This window comes from Cystoisospora suis, assembly GCF_002600585.1.
Source record: "Cystoisospora suis strain Wien I chromosome Unknown contig_154, whole genome shotgun sequence".
Lineage (NCBI taxonomy): Eukaryota > Apicomplexa > Conoidasida > Eucoccidiorida > Sarcocystidae > Cystoisospora > Cystoisospora suis.
This window is the reverse complement of record NW_027152956.1, coordinates 59798-87750: the sequence shown is the minus strand read 5'-3', so window position 1 is coordinate 87750 and position 27953 is coordinate 59798. Positions and strand designations below refer to the sequence as shown.

The following is a 27953-nucleotide window of genomic DNA, read 5'->3' as shown; positions in this document are numbered from 1 at the left end:
GGGCACTGACGGGCAGGCCCCCGTAGATTTCTCCGGCAGGTCGCTGTCAGAGCCAAACTGGAAGAGCGGTGACAGCCAACACGCAGGGAACACTCCAGCTGAGAAAGACTGAAGCAAACGTGTCCGGACTCACAGTCGCACTGGCAAGAAACTGCACAGTCTCCTCGGCCGCTCTGTCTTTCTACTGCTGCTCTTTCTGGTGGCAAAGAGCGACCTGCGATCGAACTCCGCTTGAAAGCAACAATGCAACTTGTCTCACTGCGACAACACTCGGAGATACTGAAACTACTGACTGGCGACGCGGCTGCCTCGGCCGCCAGCCCCCCCCCCCCCAAGGGCGCTTCGGCCTCTGCTCGTGCCTCGACTGTGGCTGCCAGATTTTGAAACGCGACGTCGACTACTCATGCACCTGCCTACCACACCAGGTTGACGTGCCCAGCAGATATTCCCCAGTTGTTCGCTCAGAGGTAACACGGCGACATCCTTCCGGAACACTTATGAACGCTTCTTAAGCTCGGGCAGGGGGGACATTCGCGAGTTGCGTTTCTTCGCTGACTTCCACAGAAAACAGGGCCACGACGTATACATCTCGATGTTACATCAGGACAAACTCCACCATGCACCGGCATCGTCGGTTCCAAGCACCAGGAATGTGGTGGGTGTAGCATAGGAATGCACAGGACTTCGCGCCTCCAGTGGAAAACCTCCGACGACGGGGATCGCAACAGCAAGGAGAGTCTCTGCGAAACTAGACACCATGGACGCCCTAATAAGAGTGACAGGCGGGCTGTCTGTGCGGAAGGGGGGGGGAACTCTGCCATGTCCCCTTCGGGGCGCACGACGCTTGAGAACCTCCTTACAAACATATGATGATGGTCCCTCACACATTCCCGCCCTCTCGAGAACTGGGAAAGCGGGGCTTCTTCGCAGGAACACAAGTCGTACGGATCATGGGGGGACGCGTCACTTTCACACATAAAAATTTTTCCCGGTGTTCTAACGCGTTGACCACCCCTCTTCTCACGTGACACATCGTGCTAGTCCAAACTACCTGCGTACAGGCGATATATGATCCCGCATCCACATTTGAACGGCTGGAGTTGGCTTCGAAAGGAGGCTGGGCAGCATCTTCCGGACAAGAAATGTGCGCACAACCGCGGAAACACCACGTCCCACTGCATCTTGCGGAAGATGAATCTTTTGAGAGCTGCAAGGTGTAACATGCACGGGACTTGAAATGTGCAGCCGCACCGTGCAACGGGCCTGCCCACCGCTAAAGAAAACGCTGGAGTGTTTGTCCCGCCTCATGCGAGACTTTCCGTTTTCTTGACAGAAATGAAATGAAGACTGCCGACTCCTGGGAACGCGGGCCACTACGTGAATTGCCTCCAACCTCTCCGCCGAGTGTCCTCTGTGCGGGCTCACGCATTCGGCGATGGCACTTCACCCTCCTCTTGCTTGCCCTGTGCTGCTGGCTCTTCGTTGCCAGACGGGACTGCTTTCGGCAGGGTCGGAGCTCGTTTGGGAATCATTTTTGCACTCGGAGCCCTCTTCGGCGTCACGGTGGCACCACTGGGAGCTCGTTTCGGAGGCACTTCAGCATTGCTTGGAGCACGTTTTGGAGACACCTCAGCGCTGCTTGGTGCTCGTTTCGGAGAGACCTCAGCACCACTTGGAGCGCGCTTCGGTGATACTTCGGGAATGCTTGGAGCTCGCTTCGGCGATACTTCCGCATTGCTTGGAGCTCTTTTCGGTGACACTTCCGCATTGCTTGGAGCTCGTTTCGGTGAGACTTCCGCATTGCTTGGAGCTCGTTTAGGTGACACTTCCACATTGCTTGGAGCTCGTTTCGGAGATACCTGAGCTGCACTCTCCGCTCTATGGGGTGCCGTCTCGGTAGGGGAGGCAGCTTTTGGCGAGGCGGGCGTCTTGGAGTCCGATCGGCTTATCACAGGTTCGGGCTCGGCAGACCGTGGTGAAACCGATTCACCTGCTACGGGAGATGAGGTGCCAGCTTCTGAAGCGTCGTCAGCCTCGCCGCCCGATTCTGCCGCAGGAGCTTGTGCTTTACTCTCCTTTGTGTCCGAGGCAGGCGGCTTGCCAGCTCCGGAAAGGCCAGGCTTCGAGTCTACGTCCGCCTTCGCTTGTGCAGCGGCTACTGCAGTTGGAGTCCCGGGACCCTCGTTGTCAAGCTTCCCGTTCTCCTCTCGCGTGGGTGCGCGGGTCGTGGCTGCATCATCAGAGTCAGGATTGGGTGTTAGCTTGGGGTCATTCTCCGGGACAGAGGCAGATCCAGGCTGCTCCGTGACCGGCTCCGACGGATAGTCTTCCTTACTGTGGAAGCACCCCATACTGGGCAGGCAACAACTGAAAATCCGACACAGTCACAGGGCAATCCAATTAACACTTGTAGAATCTGGTATTCGGACTCTGAGCCGAGGCGCAGCCGGATCGCGGTACTGCGCGGGCAACACGCCGAGGACACGTGGCCGCCTCGTTCCAATGAAAGCGATTGAAAAAGGCATCAGCGTCCCGAGGGTATGACCGGTCGCGGGGAGTCAGACAGGGGCGTTGCGGGTGCCCCTGTATGGATAATTCCGTACAAACGCTACTGAGCTCCAACCACACCCTATACCTACACGGCCCGGGAAAAAAGACGATCGGGTCTACATAACTCCCTGTCCAAAAGTGAGACGCTGCCGTAGCCAACTTCCCTGTGAACCAGCTGCTTGATAAAGTCTCTCACACGACGAGGATCGTTCATTTGGTTTCGAGAATCGCGGCCCGCTACATCACGTCGCTGGCAAAAAAAGAGGTACCGTGCACAGCGACGCCTCCTAACCAACCACCTCAGAACACTTCTGCCAGTCAAACCTCTAAGTGCCCCAATAAAGCCGCGAAAACCATAGCGGAGCAAGCGTCAACAGGCCCCTTTCGGAGCTCTACGGACTTACTTGAGCGCAACGGGACTGCTGTTCAGAGAGCTCCGGGGCCCGGAAGCTAACGCTGGCTCGGTTCTGCCCCACAAGAGTACACACAACCGACACACGAAAAGCGCCTTCGCCGGTTACATCGAGGCTTGGCCACTTCTCGTCCACCACGATGTAAAGAAAACGAAAGCATTTCGCCTCCACCACCATAAATGTGCCCGTACGAGGGTGTCATTCAAATGTGGTCACACACTGCGGCTCGGACCACCGTCTCGCGGCTGGCATCGTGTTAGCGCAGCTAGCCGGGATACGCGGCGGCTGGCAGAGGTGCGGCGTCCTCTTTCACTTGCAGCCAAATCGGCTGCACGGCAGTACGTTGCTGGATGCGCACAGAGACCTCTGCCACGTAGACGGCATCGCTTGCGATTTCCCAGTTTCCAGAAACGGCCTAACTAAGTCACAGCCACGCTCAGGGGCTGTCCAGAGTTCGGCATTCCCGTTGCGCGCGCACGGAGTCCGACAGGGTTCACACCGCAAGCCACCTTCCGGATTTGTCTTCTTTCGATTGGGTGTGACTTGGAAGAGGGAGACACGAGATACCCCAGTGTCACTTCATGATGTCGCTGCCACATGCTTACAGTTTTGTAGCAGCAGTCGCTGGCAAGCCGCGCTGCAGACGCAAGAACAGCACAGCATCCGCGTGGTTTCCGAATGTAGCCGGGCCTAATAGACGTATCGGGTATGTGGAAAATGAGGGCGACGACTTCGAAAGTGGGACTCGCATCAAACGGTATGCCTTTAACTCGACATGCCCGGTAACTGCAAATCGCTGGCTCCCACAGTGCTGTACGTGCCCGTGTACGGTGAAACGTGTCGGCCCTTCCCGGCCGTGGACTCGCATGAGCTTCTAAATACTGGCTGTGTAGTGGAATAGTCTGCTCGGACTAAGCTCACACGTAGTCACGAGAACGCCGTTGGTCAGCCGGCACTACGTCACACAGTCTAGTTAGCGCGGGAGAACGGCGTGGGGAAGAAACGCCGTGGAAGCCGGACGCTGCCGAACTGCGGCTGTGGTGGCCTGCACCGGCAAAAAGGGTTTGAGACCGAGTACTGCCGGAGAGCAGCTAAGCAAGCTGCTGAAGACAGGAAAACGAGCATTTCACAGGTGCGAACTAGAGTGGATGCGGGCGCCGGGTGACAGACAGCTACGGCTGGCGGACGATAGACGGTAACCACCCGTGAACGCTGAATAGCACCAGCTGGATGGTGGTCCGGAAAGAATATTTTTTCTTGTTGCTCCCCGGATCCTCTGTAAAACATCGAAAGGAATACCTGGTGACCCGCAAAGGGTGCTCAGGATGAAGAGCCCCCCTGATGACGCGGCACCACATCACTCAAGATAAGCGCCGGGTGGTGGTCCCAATGAACTGTTGTTCTTGTTCTCTCGATGGAACTGAGAGCGTTGCATACACGCCGGCTGTGCGACCGCATGACTTTCTTCATGCCAGCTGCGTTAACTACGGGCTCCGTGCCGTCCTCCAACATGAGCCTTCCCGCTCGCTTTGCGACAGATGCCCCTTTCCTTTTTCTCTTCCTTCCGGCCGACGTGTTGTGGAGATCTCTCGGGCCGTCAGGCTGCTGTGTTGCGCTCGCATCCGTTCCACGTACTTCCGAGAATCTCGCGAAAATCTGTGCCGCGCGCGCTGTTTTTCTTCACAAGGACACGCAGTTGACGTACAATTCGTTACCACGTTATCTCGTCATTTTGCTTACCGATTTTGTGCTTACTCTCCGTAGAGCTCCTCTCCTTTTTTTTTTCCGCGTCGCTCTGCGTATTTAGTCCTCCGTTTTTGTGACCCGTCAGACTCAACGGCCGCTTGTGTGTTGGGGTGTGTCACTCTTCTTTCCGCTGCCGATTTTCGTTTGTGGTTGGACTTCGTTGTGGACTAACACTTGCTCCCGCGCTGGCAGGCCTATCTGGTTTTCTCTCGTTGCGTTGTTAGTTTACCGCTCATGAGGCTACGGCCTCATAGACACGCACCGGCTGCTGAAATTTTGCTTCGAGCGTCGTCTCTCCATATCACGGTTACTGTGTCTCTCGTACACTTTGTGCGGTGCTGCCCGGTTCTTGCTTTCTGTTTCTATTTTTTGTTGTTGACTTGTCTATGTATGGCTTTACCTCGGGCTTCCGTCGTTGTTCTGCGGCTCCCATAGGTTCCTGTACTTTTCCCCAGTCCGTTTCTTCACTTCACTCGGGTATGCGTTGTTCATCTTTCAACACTTGTGGGCTTGCGTGCTCGCCGGGACAGGGCTGGACTTCATGAGACTGTTTTTTGTGACAAGGTGACGCGAGCTGCAGTTCATTTGAACCCTCGCAGACGATCGAGCTTGTAGGTCAGAGTCTACTGGCTGTTTGCATCTAATCGTTTGAGTTCTGCTCATGTGCCGCTCTTGCAATGCCACATATCTTTTCTGACACCGTGGCAGTTTTTCTGACGCAGGGCGTGCCGCATATCTGGGTGTCACACACGGGGGAACAACCCAGCACGCCGGTCCAGTCTTTCCCCCAGCGAAGCGTGTTCCGGATCAACTGTACCAGCTACGGTTTCTTCTGCCTAACATTCGTCAAAGGCCACGTCCATAGATTCTGTAGTGCGCTCATTTGAATGGTCGACGCTCTCGCTTCCGTCAAGGTATCAGCTGTGGTTCTTTCTTCGGTGTTGGTCCCGTCAAAAGCAGTTTGCGCTGCTAGTGTCTGTGTTCTGCCTTTGACCAGTCGCCTCCTGTTTGGACCACTGGCAGTATTCGTCCTCTCGTAGAGAGCTGCTTGTTTGTAACCGTCTTGTTGCGAGACGTAAGTTCCGTTGTCGTGTCGCCTTCGTGCTTTCTTCTGTCTTCTCTATGGAGTCTGATTGTGGGCGGCGGGATTCATCCGTCGCCTTTTCCCCGTGGTCCTGGCCAGCATCTCTTAGCATTCTACAGTCGTGTTGGGCTCATCTTTCTTCTTGTCTGTAGTCGTATCTTTTTACACGCCACCGAATCAGAGTGCACAGTTTCCCACTCTAAGAACTGTCTGTTTACCGGTCTCACGTAGTACAAGGGAGGAGGGGGTAAACAATTCTCGTTGATAACACGCGCCCGTTGAGCGAGTGATCCGAGAGAGTTTTGTGCCGCGTGTTCTTTTTTTTGGTTAGCTTTCTCGGTCGAATCAGTCCGGGGGGCACGTGTCTGGAAACCCGAGCCTTCTGTCGCATAGAAGAAGTACCGAAGAATCTCTGTTGTATCACCCCGGCTTCATCATGCGTTTGCTACCGGGATTATCGCGGACTGTCACGTCTTCTCGAGTGTTCTCTGCTGCTGTCTCGGCTGTTGCGGCGTTTCTTGTCCGTTCTCATCGTTCTTTATTCCTCACCTCTGTCATTCCTGTTATGTCTCCTCTTGTAATCCGCGTCGAATTTCACCGGTTTTCGCGTGGGTGTGGCAAGGCCTGCTTCGCATGATGGCGTCCATTTCTTCTCCTAGACCTGAGCATCACATCCGCTCTTCTCGGACTTCTCCCTCTCCTGTAGTTTCTTTGTCGTCGTCTCCTAAAGCGTTCGTCTCTTCGTCCTCGATTTCGTTGGTTTCTGGAGGTTCAGCCCCTCAAGCGCTGCGGTCCACTGCTGCGGCGGAGAATCCGACAGGGGGTGGTGACAGCACGACCCATCAAGGAAACAGAGATTCAAAGTCAGCCGGCCAGCCAGGCGGTACATTTCCTTCGGCAGCTCCCACGGCTCCGCCGTTCGAAGACGACGCAGCAGATGTGTTAGAAGCTGCGGCGGCTTACGTAGCAGCGTCGGTCTCTGAATCAAGTCTACATACTAGCAGCTCATTTGCAAACTCAGATGTTTCTGTTCCCTGCCCTCGTGACGAGGGAGGCAGCTTTCCTGGTATGAAGCAAACTGCTGCAAAGCGGGAGGACGTCAAGACAATGAGGCGAGAAAACGACCGATCTGCCCCACTTGACGGGCGTTATTCAGAGGTCGCAAGGCCAGATTCTCGAGGTTTCTCGGGACAGGGAAGAAATGATTTCCCGGAAGAAAGTGGCAGACGAGATACAAGAGAGGGCGAGAAAAATTCACTGCACTCGTCTACACATGACCTTTCTTCTGCCGGTACTGCTGCCTCTCGTGGCGGTCTTTCTACGAGTAGTACACCATGCTCTCCATCATCCTCGTCGTGCCCCTCCCTATTCTCTTCTAGCGATCTCTCGTCAGCCGCTATCGGCACTCCGTCTACAGCGGCAGCACCTGTCACCCAACCTGAAGCAAAGCATTCTCCTCTTCATACTGCCGCTCCCGGTTCTTCCCAGGCAGAGGCGGGTCGCCATTCTGCAGCGACATCGCGCGCTTCGAAGGTCGACGGGGAGACGGGCGTACAACGAACAGAGGAGCCGGCCTCAAGGGATTCGGGTACGGCAGGGACTGCGCCAAGGGGCGGTGTGACGTCGTCTGGGTCAGCAGCTCCTTTGGCAGGGAGAACTGCTTCTTCATCGTCTCTGGTCCGTGTATCTTCCTCATGGGGTAGTACGACCTCCAGTGGGGGAGGAAGCTCGCTAGGGAGGAGGGGAGATGAGGGAAGTTTATTGCGTCTCTTTCAGTCGGAATATTTTGATGCATATTTCCATATGTATTACCTATTTCATAGGCAAGAACCTGGTGTACACGAATATCTTGTTAATCTGCTGTACGTAAAGAGGACAGATGAAGACATCATTTTTTACTTACCTCAGCTTGTCCAGCTTTCGCTAGTGCGGTACAAGAGCTCCTCCCTTCATCGGTTTCTCCTTGATAAAGCGAGCAAGAGCATGCATCTCGCGCTGATGGCATCGTGGCTTTATCAGTCCATGGTTGAAGACAAGGTCGCAGGTACGGGCGAGCTCGGAATCTGTCACTTATGATTACATATGCCGAAGGAACAAGTTTCTTCTTCTTTCAGGGTCTTCTTTTGGTCATCTGCACCCCGTGTTTTTCCAAGGCAAAGGGGTGGCGTTGACTGGGTAGTGGAGAGATGAATAGAAAACCAAGCACAGTGAGAGAAGAGCCGAGTTGAAGCCACGTCTTTTCCGGGCGATTTCAGAGAAGTAACAGGCAGCAGCTAATGGATATCAGTTTGGCCTTGCAAGAGGTTCGAGAACGGTAGGGCAGCTGCTGCCTCACGGTCCCACCCACTCCTGCGGCTGTCCGTGATAATGCATCTCCTGCCTGCTTGTAGCTGATGTTCGCGCCTATACAGCACTTAGTAGGTAGGAAGTGGTATAATTGTTGCTTGTCGTCGCATACCATTTCGGTGACTCCCGCCGCGGGCCAGTACCCCCACCTGTATCATGTTCCCCACCTGACACGAGTGGTAGCTCCATTTTTCCCCTCACAGAAATGTACAGAAGAGCAGCTAGTCACTCCTGCGGTTCTCTGGTCAAGCGTCAGAGCTCATGGCTTTCCTGTACGTGCGTGACTTCCCCTTTGGTCTTTCGACTGAGAGGCGACGAAGTCTTTTCGAGCGTCTCCTCGCATGTAGTAAGGCAAGCTCTCTGACACGTGCATGCATGCACGGCTCCTCTACAAAATCAAAAGCAAGGGGATGGCACAGGTGTTCATGTGCGCGTCTTAATACGTACGCAGTTAGAGCTACCCTGGGACGAGCACTAACGCGTCCCGCGTGGGATGTGGCCGCTGTGACCGCAGGATTAGAAGAGCCCGCACAGAAGATGACTCAGGAGGTTGAGATGGCCGTGGTGAACTGCAAGCCGCTCGGAGGGAGTTTCTTACATCATCAGGGAGAGAGCGAAAACGGAGGAGAACCGTCATTTGCTATGTCAAGGGATGAAGTTGTTCATGACTCGAAAGATAGAAAAGACCATCCTTTCTCCGTCGATCTTTTCAAACGCAGTAAGAACTTGTACTTTCTTTTCCTGAGTATGCTCTACTGGCTTTCCCTGCTTCAGTTTCATTCTGCTAGTCCGGTGTTTTCTCTTGTGGCGGCTGTTGTGTCGGTGCGGTTTTCTTCTGCCGCCGTCTTTTTTCCCACCTGGGCACTCATCCGGGTCATCGCATCATGGTCTTTGGGTAGGGGTATCGTGCGCATTTCTCTGCCAGGTCGCATTGTCCAGCTCATTCGACGCCATCAGATGCAACTTCAACGTCGAGCCTGTTGTTCGGCGACTGCGGAGTCGCTGACAAAAGAGACACCCGCGGGGACACACTTTCGGGGTGGAACTGTCACGCGCCAACAGGAGGGGGGTACAGTTATGTCACATGACAGGAGAGAACGTGTGTCGGAAGGCGAAAGTATAGCAGATCCGCAGGAGCATAAGCGAGAATCTGACCACCAGAGAGAGGTGCCTGTGTCGGGGGGGGAATCTCCAGAACTGCAGTCTCTGGCAAATGGGAAGGAGCAGAGCAGCGAATGGTCATCGACACAGCGGACAACGTTAGGTGAGGGGACAGAAGATGCCGGAGACAAAGGAGATCTTGGCATAGACGGCAGCAAAGCCGACGACGGAACAAAGGAGTGCCGAGACCGTTTGGGAGGAGACGACGCGAGTGACTTACCGCCTTCACTTTGCTCTATCGGGAAGAAAAGCGAGGGCGCAAGCGTTGCAGAAGGGTCTCAGCGAAGCACTCTTGGCACTTCGTCATCGGGAGGAGACGCTCGATGCCAAAAATCAGTGCCAAGAGAGAGCAGTACGTTCGATGTGAACCGAGCAGCTGAAGGCCATAGTGTATCTCCGTCAGCGATAGGCCCCAGTAACGCATCTACGGTACAGGCGGAGACGGTAGAGTCATCTCGCCGTGTGCCTTTGTCTCCTGTCGGGGATTCTCATCAGGCTACGCGGAGTCTGCCGGGGACGTCCCCGAGCAGATCGCACCAAGGGGGAGGGACAACAAGCGGGCACGCGGCGTCGTCTTCTCGGGGGAGAAGTTCGACGTGTGGAGTAACGCCTCGGCTGCCGCCGTCACTGAAGCATCTCACCGGGCCTACGACTGTCCCCGGAGCTAAAATTAAGCTCCCTTCTGTGTATGGCAAACTTGGTAATCCTCTGTCGCTCTCCACTCTGCAGCTGCCCTCTCTCGGGAATAGTTGGATGGCAGGAGAAGAAGGACGGAGTGTGTCGGGTGGAGACAAAGAGAAAAGAGGTCACGATGGCAGAGGATGTGGAGGAGAAGGGAGAGACTGTGGGAATGGAGTTTGGGGGGCACTAACAGGAGGAATGGAGGAAGAACTTCAGCAGTTCATCATGAAGCAACGACGATGTGATTATTTCAACACACTTAATCACTTCATATCTCTTCTTATTGACGTCTCTACGGCTCTAGCTCTCGAGCCAGACCGTTCACTTCGGTAAGCTCTTTCATCCGAAATACACACACTAGGAGCTAGGTACGTGTTCTTCTGCACATGGCACGCCAGATATCTTTTGATCTCGCTCTCGCTACTACAGCCCTTTTCCATCGTCTGTATAGTTATGTGTTTGTTTCTTGGTCGCTCCGCTCTTCATCCGTGGGTGTCTATCTAGCTAGTTGACACATCGTGCCCAGGACATCCTTCTCAGTCGAGTCGCCAGCTCACGTTCCCCGGGCTGTGCTTACACTTTGTCTCTGTACGCACCTCACTGTGCTTATGAACCGAATGCTGAAAGCCGTCTTTACTTCCTCCATTTCTCCTCCAACGGTGTGTTTCTTCTTTAATTTGGGAGGCTTCTCCCCTCTTTTTTTTTGCTTGTCGGCTCTCAAGGAAGGCAGTGTTTTTCCTTTGAAGGAGACGCTTCATCTGATACCTGTCTTCTCTGCAACCTTGCATATGCATCTCAGCATGCTTTGCCGCTGTTCGGTTTATTCTTTTTGCCGCGACCCGTCTTTGTCTCCCTTGATGTTTCGTGCTTCCTTTGGTTTGTGTGTTTCCGCTCCTCACTCCTTGGTCCATTCTTTAAATACTTGCAGATACACCTAACGCGCTTTACTTGGTTACAGGACTCTCTTCAGTCCATGATGTATTTTGGTGTTCTTTTTGTCCATTCTCTCTCTCTTCGTTGCGTCTCTCTCTCCCACGGCTTTCTTCATGCGCTTTCTTACTTTGATGTGTTTTGCCATCCTAACTATCCCGTATGGAGTTTTGATCGTGCTAGCAGATCGCAGTCCGCCGTCACCATGTAATCTCCTTAGGTTTTGATTCCCGGTTCTTTTGTGTTTTCCTCAGGCTTGTTCTTCTCTCGCATTTCTTGGAGTCACTCAACAGCTGGATTTTGTGTCGTCGTCTCTATGTAGCTGCAATGATGGGCAACTCTACTATGACCGGGGTGACCATTCCTTTTCATGAAGTAGGTTCGGATGTAGCTGTAACAGAGGATAGATGCTTGAAGCCTGGGACTAGATCCTCTTCTTCATCAGCACTTTCTTCCTCTACTTCCTCAGCGTGTGCGACCCCTCTGCGGCGTAGAGGTGCTGCATCTTCTTCCTGTTTATCTTCTGGTCCTTCTTCATCTTGTGTTACCTCCTCTTCAACTAAGTCTACGTTTGTCTTGTCTCCTTCTACAAGCGGAGGGAACGACCACTCCGGGAAAGGATCTGTCGGGGGTCATAGTCATTCTCTCCAGATACTTCGGGTAGATTTAAAGGAATGCCGCGCTCTCAGTTCAAAGAAGAGAGTTCCGTATCTTCTTGTCTTCGAAGTAGCTGACTTAGATGAGGTAAGGATAGGGGCTCAAAACAGAGATCTAATCGGTGAGCCTTGTTCTTATGCAAACCAAAGAAGACAGGGTGAGAGAAGGGGTTCTTTCGCTTAGTAGACAAGGTTCGCGCAGCAGCCCTTGCCTATAGCCGCAAACTGTAGGGACGAGGGTGTATATGGCTGCCCATCCATATATGCCGGGGGCATATCAAGTCAGGCGGACACGCAGGCTCTGATTTGTTGTAGATCATAGTCAGCGAGACAGAGACAGTTGTGTAAGGTCTTTGCTTTCGTGGGCATAGGGGAGAAAGGAGCTAAGTCTGTTCGTTTTCTTCCACCGTCTGTCTGCACTTGTCCCATCTATGTGTGTGGAGAATACTTTTTCTCCGTGGATACTAACCGAGACAGCGAGGTCTAGAGAGGAGTGATCTCTTTGCATTGCTGTCACGCTTCCTGTCTCTGTTGTTTAGGATTTGTATCAGTTCGGTGATCTCGATTCCTTCGCTTTCTACCGCTCATTGATCGGATGTCCTTCTCCGAGGGCGAATGGGCAGCAGCCGTTACACTTTCCTTTCTCCCCGTCCAACAGTCACCTCGTGGGTTCCTCTCACACACCGTCTGGCTCGCATCAAGAGCCGCACCGGGATGAGAAGTGTGAGCATTCGCGTTCTTCTAGAAAGCATGTTGCCGAGAGGCGCCGACCTTCATCTTTAGGAAGCTCCGCTAGGACTTCTGCTTCTCTTCCGCCGAGCGGTTCAACAACAGGCGGCGGAGGCGTGGGGAGCAGGCTTGCGTCAGCGAGAGGCCGAATGGATGAGACAGGAGATGATCGTCAGGTGGAGGGGTTGGCGTCGATCCTGCCGCTGTTGGATTGGAAATCGCTCTATGTTTACGACTGCATTGTTGATGAGCTCAAGGTCAGGCTTCTCTCCGCGTATTCTGCACCTGTCTGTTGCGGGTTTTGCTAGGTCTGTCATAGGGATCAGCTACGCCATGCGAAGTCGCCAAGGGGAGCATACGGCAGTGGACCTGCGTGTCTAGTTTGGTGACGAGAACTCGTGCGTGCATGCAGACATGCGTGTAGTGGCGTTCCTGGGCCAGGACCGGCTGACTCTTTGTTATACAGTCGCCGTGGTTGAGCTATTTCCTGAATAGAACTAGCTTGCTTGCAGATTTCAAGTCGGTGCTGATCAGGACGTCTTCTTCTGTTGCTCGCTGTCAAATGGTACTAACAATTTCGTTGAAGAGACTGTCGTGACACACTTGTCTGTTTCGTCCCTCTTTTCTGTTGCTCTCCTTCACCGGGACCTCTCTCGCTCTCTTTTTCCTCTGGCGTACAGCAGCAGAGTTTGTTCGTGCCTCCCGAAGACGGGAAGGAGGACAACTGTTTGTCTGCGATCCGTCGGTCTCTAGGTCTCCAACCGCTCACCGGTAAGAGAACAGCAGCAGCCACAGCCAGACGGGGGAAGGCCGCGTTACACTGGCTTCTTTTCCAGAGATTGCATGTGAAGTGCGTTACCATCAGCTATACGAAAGAAGTGACTTTGAAGAGCTGTGCATGCGGTCAGGAGAAGTGGGGCTTGTGTGTAGAGGGTACGTGGGACTGCAGCATTCCGATGGTGTGGGTGGAGGGTGAGAGATTGTGACGTACGTTTCAGTGTCGTCCTCAAGAGGGTTCAGTATTCGAGGACTCGTTCTCTCGCAGAAGTTTGCTGATGCGTTCTGCGCGCTGTACGTGCGAACTGGATGCAGCAGGCGATAGCTCTGTTGTTGGTTGCATGTCAGACCCTTACCTCAGGGGGCGCGCAAGTCTTTATACATGCATATACACACGTATGTGTATTCATATGTGTACGCAGACTTCGTATACGGAGTTTTTTGTGAGGCGCGTGCAGAGTGTTTTTCTTCCCGACGCTTGGTGTGAGTCCACTGTGTTTATGTTATCAGACAGCGTCGTGTCGTCTTCAAAGGGATCAGCGGGTAGCAGTGGCGGCGCCGCGAGACGACCCTCGTCTGCTTCACCACGTTCTCCTGGGGCTTGTCCCTCAGAACGCCCCTCGTTCGGTTCTTCTCCTTCTCCTGCTCTTGAACACTCGTCACCTTCCCCATCTTCCGCTGTCGAGAAGGTGGATGGATCAGCAAAGGGGCCTTCGGGGGCAAGTCCAGGTGTTTCTCTCTCTGGTTCGAATGTTTCTGTTACCTCTGAGTCCCAGTCGTCTTGTCCTCGCCCGTCGTCTTCCTTGTCTCTTACTTCCGTATCTTTATCTTCGCAGTCTTGTTCACCTTGCTCCCGCCCTCAGCTTCGGACATCTACTGACGGTCAAGCGACCCGTCTGGGCCATCCGGGGGGGGGTGAAGGCGCAGTAACGAGTGGAGAGTCGGTAGGGCAGACAGGTGTCGAAGGTACAGCAGCACATGCTGGCTGTGTAGGAGGGGGAAGGCAACGAGACGATGCGACAGCCAGAGCATCCGGGGCACAGCCTCCAGTAGCTGGAAGCACAGGAATGGCAGGGAATAGCGGCGTCGGCACTCAGCCTGGCGGAGCGAGTGAGAGGTTCAGGGGGAAAGTCGAAGAACGCGCAGACGGTGCAGGACAGCAGGGACATGTGTCCAGGATGAAAAGACACTTGTGGGTAAGTGTCTTTGTGTACCTCAAAGCAAATCAAACACGTGAGAGTTTCTTGTTCTGAGTAAAAGAAAGAATCTCCTGAAATCAGCGACAACCCCTGATGTCTGTAGGCGGCGAATCTATCTTTGGTTCTTTCGATCTCAGCAGATGAAGAATGAAACAGGTTGGCACGAGAGGAGCCCTGGCACATGCCCTGTAGGTCGGCTTGTCGCTCGTCCTGTCTGTAGACATCTTCTCTTTCTCTAGAAACAGTAGTCGTGTTTTAGTCGAAGAAGACAACTGAGATTCAAAGCGAAGCGTCTGTTCTTGGGACCACTCCGGATGTCGTTTCTTTCCTTTTTGCTCCCGCTTGATCTCTTCCTCGTCTAAGCTTGTGGCCCTCGGACTTTTCCCCTTTCTCTCTTGCCGTAGTCTGCCTTTGTCATTGTTATTGTGTGTACTCTACGTGTATTCCCTAACACTGCTGTGAATGTCCCTTGCGGATTTTCTCCGAGGTATCAGATCGGCAGGTAGCTGGTACATGTTAATTTGTTCGTTGCCCTCTCCGTCTCTTTTCAACTAACAAGGGCAATCCGGGAATGTTGAATACGTTAGCCCCGAATTTGGGGGGTCCCCAAGTTCACCAAGACTCACAAAGGGAAACGGAGAAAGGGAAGATGTACGTTGCATAAAAAAAAATCTGCAAGAAGTTATCACGCTCGTATGTATGTATATACACTGGCTGGCAGCATGATGCATGCACAGCGCCCTGGCTTAGTTGTGTATTTTATGGACAGGCTGCTCGGCAAAAGTAGCTGTGGCATGTGCGCGGCGGGGGGGCAGTCAGCAGATCTCATTTCTGAAGACAGGTGGAAGGCTTCTGTTGTATTTCTTGGCGATATCTTCTGTTTGGTTTGATAGGGCGAGCTATGGTCTGACAAACGGGAGCGCCTGCGTCGACGGTCGCCGTACGGGCACCTGAAATCGTGGGATATTCGATGTGAGTTCTGAGATCAGCATAAACATGTCTCTTGTCCCACCCGTGTGAAGAGTCTCGTGGCGTTTAAGAAGCGCGGGGAGATGGTTGCGCGGTGGTCGTTCTTGTCTTTTGAGAAGAGACAGCTGCTGGTGTTTTGCGCAGTCACTAGTTGTCCTACATGTGGTATCGAGTGGACCACCAAGCCATCAGATGAAAACGGCAGTTCCACCCGTGCCCGCACTCTTCTTGTGCGGTCATCAGCTTCCTGGTAGTTTGTCCCTTTGAGTGAACAGCATAGAATGAAGAGTGCGGTAGGGGAGTGATTGCAGAGTAGCTTCCATCGATAAGGGTGTTGTTGCTTCTTTTTCTCAACGAGAGTTGCTAGACACTCCTTGCACGTGTATAATCAGGTGAGAATATATACACGAGTGTACGGTTCACGTGGACTTGTCTCTTTATATACGACTCATCGTCTTGTGGAGATGCGGCTATTTCAGTACCTCTGCTTTTAACCTAGCTGGATGTATGGGCACTTTTTCGCATTGTCTCCGTCTGGTTTTTTTCAGGCGTCTTGGTGAAAGGAGGAGATGATTTGAGGCAGGAACTGCTCGCGGGTCAGCTGGTACGCCAGTTTAAAGCCATTTTTGATGAAGCCAGACTCCCCTTGTGGCTACGGCCCTATGAGATTCTTGTAACTGGATCAAGTTCAGGTATGTGTATGTGACTACCATCTTCCGTTTAGACGAAGTGTGTCTTTGTTCCACTTTCCTTAAGCAAAAAGAAACTTCCCCAAAGGTATCGAGTAGCAGGGAAGGCTTACAGTAGGCGGTGTGTTGTACCTTCGACGTACACTCGCAGAGTCTTTTGGCTGTAGTAGGCAGTTCTCCCCCAGCACTCCTTCTTACGCCACGGACTGTGGTGTGGTGTCTCACGCACCCGGAAAATTTTTCTTGGAGGCGACAACTCAAAGTTCCTGTCTGTCTGCTCCGAGTGAAGAGACCGTAAAGCTCAGCGTGTCCTGAAAGAAGGTCTCCGGTGTCCTTTCTGAGCTACAGTCTTCTTTCTTGCTTGTCAATTTCTCATTTTTTTAGTGTGCAGACGGTTGTGTGTCTGTGGGTCGATTGTGGGCTTTGATCAGTCGGCGGGATGTTACGTTTGGTCATCTCCTGTCACACTGTTTTTCGCATAATATATTTGTCTCTTTTTCCCTGGGATAATGCAGGAGTCATGGAGTTCGTTCCGGACACATGCAGCGTCGATGTGTTGAAAAAGCGTCACAATACAGACTCCATAGCCCGGGTGTTCGATGTTCTCTTTGCGGACAATCCTTTCGAGGCCAAAAAAGTAAGGAACGATGCTTTTCTTACACCGCACTCCCGAGCCTCGCCCTCACCTATTTGCCTGTTCATTAATGTATATACGTATACATGCAATGGTTAGTTTGAGGGTGTAGGCACACACTACTCATGTATCTTCTTTTTGTAATATCACCGTGTGTCCTTCGGTGAGTACACGGAGACGTGAATATGTTTCCCGGTTTTTGTGTGGCAGTTCTTTTTGATGCGCATAGATACAATACACTTAACCATGTTGATCGCTTTTTCGCCTGGCCACGTTTGTTATCATGGGGTCCGGAGGAGGTAGAGGTAGAACGAATTCTCGTGCAGTCAAGATGCCTAGACTTGTCGGCTTTTGAGGGATTGTTGGATATTCATCTCGGATTGGGTCTTTCCAGAGAAAAATTCCGCTGGTCCTGTTCTGTAGCGGGTGTGATGGATGCCGAGCCAGTTGATCTGTCTCGAAGGAAAGGCAGATCTTGTAATCATTTACATCACAATTTGCGAACGTCGTCTTCGGTGTCGTTTTTTTCGAAGGGCAACATAGCGGGGCGAGAGACAAGCTTCTAAAGAAGAGGCAGGCAGTGGTACTCTGCAGCTGTACTTCGATGTATCTTACGGCCTAGGTTGAGGGTTGTCGTCTGTCTCTTGGACCGACAGTAACGGAACGGTTCTAGAGAAGATGGCCTATAGAAGCTTCGTGTTGTTTCTGACACCTGGCTTCTTGTTGGTTGATTGATGTCGTCTTCGTGCAGAATTTCATTGAGAGTCACGCGGCATATTCTCTTGTATCCTACTTCCTCCAAGTTAAGGACAGACATAATGGAAATCTTCTTCTTGATTCAGAGGGACATTTGATACACATCGGTGAGTTTTTGTGTACCGTTCGCAGGTCCTTTACTTATTTCGTCTTCGCTAGACAACCATGCGTGGTAGATAGACATCAACACCCTGCTCTGTCTGCCCCATAACACATAGGCGAGACTTTTTTCGAAAGGGTTGTTCACTCAACTGCTGCGGCTCTGAGAAAAAAGATCGGTGACGGGTACACGCGGGGTAGACCGGTCTGCTTTCTTACCGTTGTGCAGTGAGGGATATAAGTGATCCTTCTGCGGTTCGCACTTACTTGACTCCTGAGTTCAAGCTTACAGTTACAGAAACATGCCATGGTAGGTGTTGTCCTTGTAGTGCTTAACTCTCATCTTCTCGCACCTACCCCTACACGCCTATGTTTCATTGTTTTCCCGAAGAAGCTTCGTAGTGTGTGGTTTCGGGCAGGCGCCTTTTCCTCAGTCGTACGGCATTTTTCTACCGAGCGCGTCGCAGTGTAAATGTGTAGGCGGTTTGGTTTCGTATATGAGTATACACGCGGCAGTATCCTTTCTGTATGCACGTGCGGGGCTAGAGCAGTCGATGGCGGCCCGCCTAAAGCTCTGCAGTGCTCGCGGTGATGCTAAAGTAGCGTGTCTTTGCTTGGGGCGCTTCTACAGACTATGGATATCTGCTCTCGAATTCTCCGGGCAACATCAACTTTGAAACATCACCCTTCAAGCTGACTCAGGTTAGCTATTAGCTCTTGTTCAGTCCCCGAACTGACTTCTCGTATCGCGAAGAGCCGTGTACCAGCCACACGCAGTGAAGAGAAAAAAACTGATATTACTGTCGTAAAAGACGTTGTAGCGGAGTGTCACCGGGGGCATTGCTGTGACTTTCTCTGGAAAGGAGAATAGAGGGGAGAGGAACAGCAGAAAGGCATTTGTATGCAATATCACCTTCCCGGACTCAACAGTCACTGTCTTGTTTTTTTGCCTCGGGCAAAACCATGAGTGCCATACTTCGGTATTTTCTTGCAAGTGAAGAACGCTATTCACAGATTGAGCTTCAAGATTGGAACCACAGATGCATCTGGGAGTTAGATATCTTCTTCGGGCGATTATCTGTCACTCACTCTTTGTGGTCTCTTGGAGCACACTAGACGACAAGCCTCAAAAACTTCGTTGTGTAGCAGTCTTTCCGTTCGTCTCGGGACACACTGGTTTATGTCTAGATGCCGGTGTACCTTTAGGTCTTTGTTACGAAAGATTTCCTTCACGTTTTCTCAAGCGATGGCGCTTCATCATTTTCTCTTTTTGGTTGGATCTCGCTCTGCCCGCCTTGCAGGAATTTCTTGATGTCATGGACGGAGAAACCAGTGACAACTACGAATACTTCAGGACACTGATTATTCGAGGGTTCCTAGAGGCCCGCAAGCATGCCGACCGCATCATTCTGCTCGTTGAGATGATGCTTTCAGGTTAGTTTGACTGGGAGAGGAATGTGCCGAAATCGGGCTGACTGGTTCGTACAGATCAAACGGCGGATGCTTGCATTCAAGGGGAGGAGGAGGCGAATAATCATTCATAGGGATACGACAGTCAAGGAAAGGTGTAGGGTTTAGCTTTTTGGTTTGAGACGATGATGAGAATTCGCTGGAGTATAAAGCACTATGCTAGTGATTCAGGTTGGGAGTGCCTTCTAGTAAAAATGTATCATGTGTTTTCTTTTCTCGACAGTGATACGGGTCTCTCTTTCAATCTTGGCTGACTAGTGGACGCTGTCAAAACTCAGGAAAGAAACGGCTTGCTGCTAGAGCTTACATAACAAAAAGAGACAAATAGGAACGAAACAAATGACGGCTTTCTCACTTTGTACAACGGGACACGCATTTACTCTGCTATGCTGCAGTCGGACAGCCTTAGATGTTAGGAAACGCAGTATTTTGTGGGCAGAGGGGCAAGGCGTGTAGAACATCTTCTCTTGGAAGGTAAAACTTCGATATGTTCCAGCATAGGGGGTAAGACGGGCTCAGTGGGGGGTTAACATCTTGAAATGCGTGCGGGTGCTACCTGTTACAGCGAATCGCAGAAAACGTCACGGCGATCGCAGTCCGAGTGTCCGTACTGACGACTGGCAACTCGTGAACAGAATGCACTGCCCGTGTCGGTGTCATTTAGAGCAAGGGTTAACCGTAGCGCAGACAACCACTGGGACGGGGAGGGTGTCTTGTGTGTGTTGTCAGACACGTCGATGCTGTGAGCCTTGTACCCCATGTTTCGTATCCGTATTGTCTTCTGTTTCCCCTTTTCTGTGCAGCGACCAAGATGCCTTGCTTCAGTGGAGGTCCTCAGTACACTTTAGATGCGCTCCGAGATCGGTTTATGATAGGCCTTCCAGAGGATACAGTAAGTCGTGGATGCTAGGGATGACGTTTTTGCTTTGTTCGAAAAGTAGGGCGATCACTCAGCCACGCTGAGTGATCGCCCTACTTTTTGAGCACATCGGTCAGAACCGATTGCCAGATGATGTTGCTGCGGTTTATACTCCGCTTTGAGAACTGTCCCGCGTATGCGCCTGTCTGCCTGACTCGTTATACTTTTACAGTCGACCAATAATACCTTTCTGTAATACCGGGATCTCTTCGCCTGTCTGCCTACCTCTCAGAGTGTATGGGGGGCCTGTGTGTAGGTGGATGTGCATCATCGGGTGCGAATGTTGCTTGGTTTGCTGTACATAAATAGTTTAGCTCAGTCCTTCGCTCCTCTATGAACAGAATGTGCCTGTTTACAAAACAGCGATCAAAGAAAAGAAGAGACCGTCAGTGAGGATGAGCAAGACCACTTGGAGGGCTCGGTTACTAACGACAGGCATGGTCTAGTATGCAGCATGTTTAGTTTCATTCATGCCCCCTCCCCCCCCCCGCCCGCGTCGCGTTGAGATTATCTGTCTGTCTCGACAACCTCACTCTGCACAAGTAGTCAAGCAATTCAACTCCGGACTCTTTGCTCACGGATCTTTCCTACTGCGTGTTCACTCCCCATGTGTCGATTTCCCTCCTGGAACTCTTGGCGAGAGGTATTTCTTCCGCTGTGACACTTCTTGTGGCAGGTGCATGTATTTTTATGGTTTCTGCTATCTTTCTGTATGCAGTGCATTGAGCGGATTGTGGACCTGATTGAAACCTCAGTAAATAACTTCCGAACGGTCCAATACGACAACTTCCAGCGCATCACAAATGGAATTCTGTAAACCAAAGAAACCAACCCAACACCGCAAGAACGTTCTAACCAATGTTCGACCATGTTTCATTTCTTTCTTCCGTCCTCATTTCCTTTCTTTCTTCTGAATCTCCCGCATTCACTACCTGCCCAGTACAGCCATGCCATGCTGTCAGTTGTGAAACGACGCTAGGTCCGCGTGGGGAGAGGTGTATCTGTTTGTTCGCACGGCTTCTTTCAAGTGCTGAGAGTTTGCAAAAGAAGGGTCTCTTCAGTCAACTGCGCCGGATTTGTGATGGTTCCGGAACAGTTAGAGTGGGCCTGAGCCTGCTTGTAGTTGTACAGCACGTGGATGGGAGTCGGAAATAGAGAGGACAAAAGAAACAACGTGAGGTTTGTTTGTCAGGGGCGTGCTCGCCACTGCGAGGTGTGAATCTTCCCTGATCATGGGCTGTGGAGGGTTCTTACGTTCATTATGGCAAGTTGATCGGGCGCATAACGGTGGTCAGATGGATGTTAGTGCGTTAGGCGGGCGTCGTTTTCTGACTAATTTATCGTCCAGGGAAGGACGTATCGGAAAAAAAGAAGGCCTGAGAAGGTCTTGCCGAGTTTCTAACTGAATTCTTCAGATAACGGAAGAAGTCGCAAGATGCGGATGCACATATCTTGAAGGCTAGAAGGAGGAAGACGGGCAACGGGGTGCCCCCAAGGGAGAAAAGCTCCCTTTCCATCCTCGTGGCAGACCGTGTCGTGCAGCGGGGAAAACACAGCTGCTAGTGACGTGGAGTAGCGAGTACACAGGAGTTGTGTGAGGAAACTGAGATGGCTTTTGATGGAAGTTTGCCACTCTGCGTAAGGTTGAGGAAAAGGAAAGATGTGAGGTTGCTTATCGCAGAAGCACTGTCTCTACCCCGAACAAGTCCCGCCTGGGTTTTTCGTCTTTTCTCCAGAGGCGAAACTTCCCTCGCTTATCCCTTTCAACTGTCGACCGGGAAACAGCTGCTTGCTGCCTCCCCCTCGACTTTTTTTTCTATCCGGAAAGTGTTTGGTTACATGCTAAGCTGTGGGCGGAGGGTACGTGTCTTGTTAGTGATATGGGTAGAAGTTGTCAGACTCGCTTACTAATGTCCGGTTCAATTCCATAATCGCAGGCACCCAGGGAGATTCAGCAGCGTTTTTGTACAAAAACGTCTGTACAAGTGTGCAAGTACGGCCGTCCATAAGACGGGACGCGGTTCAGTAAACCACCCCGCACCAGTGCGGTCTCTGACGAACGGCACCCAATCTTACATCCCTTCTCCCCTTGGCAGTAGAAGAGGCAGGGCACAGCACGGTTTAGATAGGCGCTAGTACCGTGGCAGCTGCGGTGTATGGTGGTTTCGGTTTGGTATCCTTCTTCCAGAATCTCTGCGGCGCTTTGGTCGCATTCCACGAGCTTTTGCCGTCTAGTCGGAGCGTTTGGTACACCGTGCTAGTGTGTGGAAGCCCAACCACGCTGCGGACACGCATTCGCCCACCAGTAGCGTCAGGCGGACCTTCGTTTCGAGTAGGTTAGTGATATTGGTTGTTGCTCATTGAATTTGCTGCCAGTGGGCAATGTGCAGCTCTACTCTTGGGGTCCGATAGAGCGACATGCCAACTCGGGCAGACTCCCCGTGTTCGGCTCGAGCGCAGGACCGGCGCAACCCCGGTGGGCTGTCACCTGACGCCGACTGGATGCAGCGGAACAGTCCGACCTTTGGTGCACGCTCGCCCCTCCGAGCGTTGTGTCCGTGCCCGTGGAGCCCGCGGCTTTTATCTTCGTGGTGCGTGTGGTGTTACCAGAGTGAAACAATGTCCGCGTGATAGTTCCCTGTTGTTTGCGCAGATGAACCGGCGAAGTTGTCTAGATCTAAATCACTGTCCATGTCTGCAGCTACCGAAGCAAAAAGGCTCCCTGCGCACCGCGCCGGTTCACTGCCATCTCTCGGACAAACCTGCGGGCACCTGTTTCGTCTGTAGAGTCATTTGTACAGTACAGATTTTTGACTGACTTTGGCGCCTTTTTGCCGTAGCCATATTCAAGCGCAGTCTCTTGACTCAGTCGATGCCTGCAAGGAGACGAGGCCCGGGGCTTCACAGACTTCAGGCCGTGTCCGCCGGCTTTCTCCGGGCAACGGACGGGGCGACGCTTCTAACAGACCGCAGCTAGGGGGCCCCACCGCAGCAAACTGGAAGGAGAATTTAAAGTTTTTTTCTTTTCTTGATTTATTCTTGCTGACTTACGGCCTTTCTGTCTAGCACATTGGTGTTTGCACGAGGGACGGTGTCGAGCCGGCACTCCAGCGGGAGACAAAACGAACAAGGTGCCGCTTTGAAATGAGTCCAGACGGTCTTCTTTCGTCCTCGAACAAGACAAAATTTTAAGATTCTTAGAGGGAGGTGTCCTCTGGACTTCTGGTTTTTTTTTAGTAAGCGTTCATTTAGGAAAACCTGCAACGGAGGTTGCGGGCCCCCCAAACCGTGCGGTACCTATGTGCTGTACAAGTCACATCGGAGTGGGGGCGCTCCTTGGAGTGGTTAATTAAACTTACTTGGCTGGCGCTCGGGGCGGCTCCGGTATCGCCCTGTCGTAGCTCGGAGCAGCACATTGCATTCCGTGGCCTGTAATGGGCTAGGCCCGTCCCTAGTGGGTGGCTCCACAGCTCAATTTCTGATCAGCGGTTTGTGCTTGCGCGGCCGCTAACAATCTAAGTTGGGGAAAGAGCCTTCTGTAAGAGGCTCAGTTCTCGGTGGGATAGCAGTCCGTGACAGTCTTGTTATTTAAACTGCCGCGTGTGATTGTAGTAAGATTACTGTTACTCGATGGTCCGCATTCGTTATACCGGAGGCAGATCTCGTGTATGGTGTTTCTGCCAACCGCACTGCAGGTTAAGTCCCGTCCGCGACAGGGCTAAACAGTACAGTCGGCGGTTTGGCGCCGTTGCAGTTTCAGCCGATGTGGGAGCGTTCTAGCGAAGGTGGAGCGCCTTCTTGACAAAACCTGACTACAGGCCAAAGAGTTACCGGGTTCGGCAGCCCGCGCCCTTCCTCCGCACCGTGTAAGAGCACGGCGCGGCTTTTACTACACAAACTGTGAATGATTACCTGCTGCGTGCATATGAAAAGGCCGCTGTCTCGATGAGGAAGTACAGACTGCCACAGAGCCAACCACACACCTCCAACAACCGGTACTGCGCACCTTCACTCACTCATACGAGTTGTGCATTCCGTACGATGCACTTAGAAGTAAATTCTCCCGTTTAGGAAGAAATTTCTCAAATTGGTAGGGACGCGATGTTGCCGCAAAATGATAATTCGACTTAGCATCAGTGTGCATACGACTACTGTAGGGCAGGCTACTGCAATGACAAGTTCGACGGGGTTCTTGGGGAAGACCAGCATGAATCGATCTCGAAGACTGTTCGTCAGGCCGGACAATGCCGAGACGCCAAAAGGAATCAAAAAGAAGCGCACGATCATCCTGCATACAAGAGTGCCAAGCAGAAAGAGAGCCGGTGCTTAAGCGCAATTCTGCGATAGTTTTGTTGTACTCGGGTCGCTGCACCTAAGCTACTGGTACAGACAAGCGCAGCTTGCGGATAGCTTGGATGTCTAAGTTTCTGTCGGAAATAACCTAGACGCTGGTCCGGGACTGCTGTAACACTCTTAATACATAGACGCTCTGCCTCGTCAGGACATCGTGCCACAGCGAAGTGGAACGACTCGGGGACTGTGTCGTAGGAGTGTCACGTACACATAAAGAAAGGAAGGATGTAGCACCCCATACACACTTGCCCTATCCCGGACCGTGCTGTTCGACCCCAGCACTGCGTCTCTTGGGCTCGACCGGGTTGCCCGTCGTGTTGCCCGCTGCTTGAATTTCAGAAGCATGCCAGCATCGACTGATACTGCGCTAACAAAGGGATATGTACTGCACCGTTTCTCTTATAGCCGTACCACAGCTCAATTGCCACTTGGGGCTACGCAGGTGAAGGGAGATGGCAGGTGTCTAGTTGGCTGAACCCGAAGCTGTCATTTGGGCCAGACACGCTCACAGCCGTCGCCCATGGTACATTCTGAAGCACCCCAAGAGATGCAGGTACCGCTGTAAGCAGAAAGTTAGTAGCTCCGTGACACCCGGAGAAGGATAAGTGTCTGCGCTGCATCCCGGTCAGCCCGAGCAACCAGCTCCTTCGCCACTTCGCTCATAATTTCTCTTACCCGACGTCAGGATAGCCCCTGTACATTATCGCACGATAGGCATTGGCATTGAGGCCTACACCGACGAGAGTACCGGCCACCACCGCGCTGACCCAGACAAGCTTTCGGACCTTTGACGCTGTGAGAGCGACAATGACGATGAAGTACGTCAAGTACACCCACAGAATCATAAACGGCAGCTCAGTGAGTTCGAGGAGCTGCCTCGTTGTCCGTGAGAGCTTGTACGGGTTATACGGAACATAGCCAGATTTGGGCCTCTTCACTGTACCCGCGTCCTCGTGCTGTTGGGTGACAACCTGAGCCTCAACATCTCCCTGGGGAGCCAGCTCCGCTTCCGTGGAGCCTAACTGCGGCGGGGGATGACGCGGAATGGTCTCACTTTTGCCACTCAAGTCCTGCCTAGGGGACTGCACCCTGGGTGGGCTCCCCGACACAGTGGTGTCCGGACTGTCGACGGGGCTTGGGCAGTGCTCTACCGGGACCTGAGGCTGCTCGGTCTCCATTGTATGCATAACCGACTCACAACCGAAAAGCTGAAACTTTCAGCTCCCACCGAAGGACGAGAAGAGCACTCAGCTGGACTCCCGCGAAGTGAACGGGGCGGACGAAGCCGCAGCTGTCGCTTCTTCGACCTCACCCCTACCTGTTGTCGCGTGTCCCTGTAGGAACTGGCGCGGTATCGAGAAGCGTAGTTGTCAACTTCGTCCGTGGCTTTTCAGCGGATGATAAAGTGTACCTGTGTAAACCGCTTGAGCCTACAAACCCGCACATCAGCACAAGCCAGAACTGATTCGGTTCAGTATTCTTCCCGTTTGCGAGCTCCTGGTAGCGCGCCGCTTGCATTAGCCATTTGAACGCGCTCAAGGTGTGCAGCATGCCCTTGAACGTATCCGTCTCCGTACCGAAAGTGTGCCTCAGCTTTTACGCATGAATTCGTCCCCACCCCAGCACGCATTCAGTTCGGCTGTCATGGAGAAGCCCTCGGATAGCTGGTTTATGACGCGGACTCGCTCGGTGTAGTGCTCTTGTGTAGCCTAAGTGTAGTCGTGACTGTTTCGCCCTCGTCGGCCAACAAGCCACGTGCCACTACAGTCCCAACGCGGCTGCTACAGCTGTGGGAAGTGGGGTGTTTTCCATTTCCGTGCCGGTACCTACTCCTTGAGACACCACCACTTCCGGCGCTGCCGACGGTGGCGTGGCACCAGAAGGAACTAGACCGAAGGCGTACCGGACTGGAAATTCTTCCAAAGACGCTGCCGTTGGGAGCCCTTGGGTGTACAGCCCAGGGGTTAGGATGCTTCCCTTTATTTTTCCTTTGGGAGCCAGACTCACTTACGCAATCGTGCTACTGAGAAATTTTCACGAAGCAGTGGTACTTTACGAACGGCTCCTGCTCTGACAGAGTTGATGGGAGGCGGGAGACAGAGAAACTGACCCGAAGACCTTTATCTGTCTCTCAGAGTCAGACCAGGAAAACAACGCGATGGACTCGCACATGTAGAAAGTTGAAGGAAAAAGACGGGTCCGAAAAAAGAGAACCTCAACCGGTGAATCCCAGGCTGGAAAAAATTGAGAGGTAAACGTAACACCTTGAAGCGAGTGATCTACCGTTAAGCAAGGAGTGGATGAGCACGTACAGAAGGCAACGCAAAATCAAGTACGGTGAAGCGGTAGGCACCTTTTCTGCGCGTGGACAACCAGGAACCTAAAAAAAAAAAACGCTAGTTTCAGTGAAGGCTACCAAAAAGTCGAGCAAACGGAGAGCAAGGCAAACTTGCTCCGAAGCGCTTGCTTGCTCAAATGACAAAGAACTACCCGGGACACTAGTGCCAGCTCGCACACCACTCGGTAACAATTGAGACCTTTGAAACTGCGAAACGTAAAGCAAAAGAGAGCGAACAGACACTTACAAACAGAAAGCCGGTGTGCTGAGGCTACTGAGGGCAAACGACGCCCGGATACAAACGGCAACCTAGTGAACCACACAAAGCGATAGAACCCACGCCAGAGCCTCTTGGATTTCTGCAGACTTCTTGCGGGTTACAGCGTATGAAGCCTGATCAGTTGTGAGAAGCGTCGCGTAGAAGAGCGTCACACGCCGTGGCAAAACTCGACAGGGCTTGTCCTCGAAAAGCATACCCTACACAAGAATTGCCCTCCATCTCACAGCGCAGCCGAAAGGGAGCGAGCCGCGCGGCCCTCGGCGGTTTTTGAAACAGGATCTCAGAAGCACTCTGTGCGCGCTTTTTTTGCCAAAGCCAATCCAGCTATCGCCTCGACGTTAAGTCTCCCTCTTTCCTGTCAGTCTAGTAGCCCTTCGGCGACGGTGAACCGAAGGCCTGACTGGCGCTGTGCATCACGCGGCGAAGACCTAGCACCTTGGGCGGTTTTATGTGTCCCCCGGGACACGGCCTGACTCAAGGAGCAGTTCGTGCCACTTAGACCACTCAGCGAATCTAGAACATGTGCGTTCCATTGGCAAGGGGGTAAACCAGACACCTGGCCACTGTTCGTATTGCGCAGCATCCGCGTTGCACATCTCAAGCATCATGAGCTCCAGCGGAACACACCAAACAGGAATTCATCGAATGGCGGAGACAAGGCACAAAAAGCGCCTTTCTTGTCTCCACTGGAAAGATGCGGGTGACAGGTCTGTCCGTCACAGCAGCGCCCCGCGACCCCGGTGCTCAAGTCGCTTGCGCGGGACGGTTGCGCGCCCGTTTCATAATCAGTTTTTCAGTTTCACAGCTTTTCCCCAGGCAGACAGCAGCAGGACACTTCGAATTCGCGGCATTTTGTCTTCGCTTCGGTAGGTAACCCGGGCAAACGCTGCCCCCTATCGCAGTGTTGAAGTCTTCACACGTCGCCGGCGCAGGGGCCCTTGAAATCTGCGGAGTGCAAGACAGCTTTTCTTCGTGGCCTCGTACCACGGGAAGAACGTTGCTTCCACTGTTCCGATGGTGCAGAAGAGATAAGTACACTGGTCTGTCGCGGTGAAGAATTTTTTTGTGTGGCGTCAGATTTGATTTGGAGGCCAGCGGGGACGCCGACGGGCAGCCGCCAACTAAGACTGCTTGCAGGCGCAAACACAGCAGCATTCGTAGTGATACGTTAATT

General features: G+C 52.6%; 3 protein-coding genes across 3 annotated transcripts; 1 reads left to right on the top strand and 2 right to left on the bottom strand.

Annotated features, from left to right (window-relative positions):
- Nucleotides 1-628: 628 nt before the first annotated feature.
- CSUI_000355 (surface-exposed virulence protein biga) lies at nucleotides 629-3714 on the bottom strand (the record flags this gene model as incomplete). The annotated part of the gene is made up of 3 exons (XM_068060589.1): nucleotides 629-2367; nucleotides 2955-3017; nucleotides 3569-3714. The coding sequence occupies 3 exons, from the start codon at nucleotides 3712-3714 to the stop codon at nucleotides 1422-1424; spliced, it is 1155 nt and encodes a 384-aa protein (XP_067927440.1). The 3' UTR covers nucleotides 629-1421.
- Nucleotides 3715-4230: 516 nt separating this feature from the next.
- CSUI_000354 (phosphatidylinositol 3- and 4-kinase) lies at nucleotides 4231-21650 on the top strand. Its single transcript, XM_068060588.1, has 15 exons — nucleotides 4231-7837; nucleotides 8654-8857; nucleotides 9065-10310; nucleotides 11166-11655; nucleotides 12107-12553; nucleotides 12977-13067; nucleotides 13584-14269; nucleotides 15166-15244; nucleotides 15790-15933; nucleotides 16446-16567; nucleotides 17316-17427; nucleotides 18051-18121; nucleotides 18721-18853; nucleotides 19693-19781; nucleotides 20527-21650. The coding sequence occupies exons 1-15, from the start codon at nucleotides 6427-6429 to the stop codon at nucleotides 20623-20625; spliced, it is 5424 nt and encodes a 1807-aa protein (XP_067927439.1). The 5' UTR covers nucleotides 4231-6426; the 3' UTR covers nucleotides 20626-21650.
- A 2086-nt stretch (nucleotides 21651-23736) lies between these two features.
- Nucleotides 23737-26976, bottom strand: CSUI_000353 (uncharacterized protein). The gene is made up of 3 exons (XM_068060587.1): nucleotides 26065-26976; nucleotides 24837-25591; nucleotides 23737-24096 (listed from the first exon to the last, which is right to left on the bottom strand). The coding sequence occupies exons 2-3, from the start codon at nucleotides 25346-25348 to the stop codon at nucleotides 23856-23858; spliced, it is 753 nt and encodes a 250-aa protein (XP_067927438.1). The 5' UTR covers nucleotides 25349-25591; nucleotides 26065-26976; the 3' UTR covers nucleotides 23737-23855.
- Nucleotides 26977-27953: the final 977 nt, after the last annotated feature.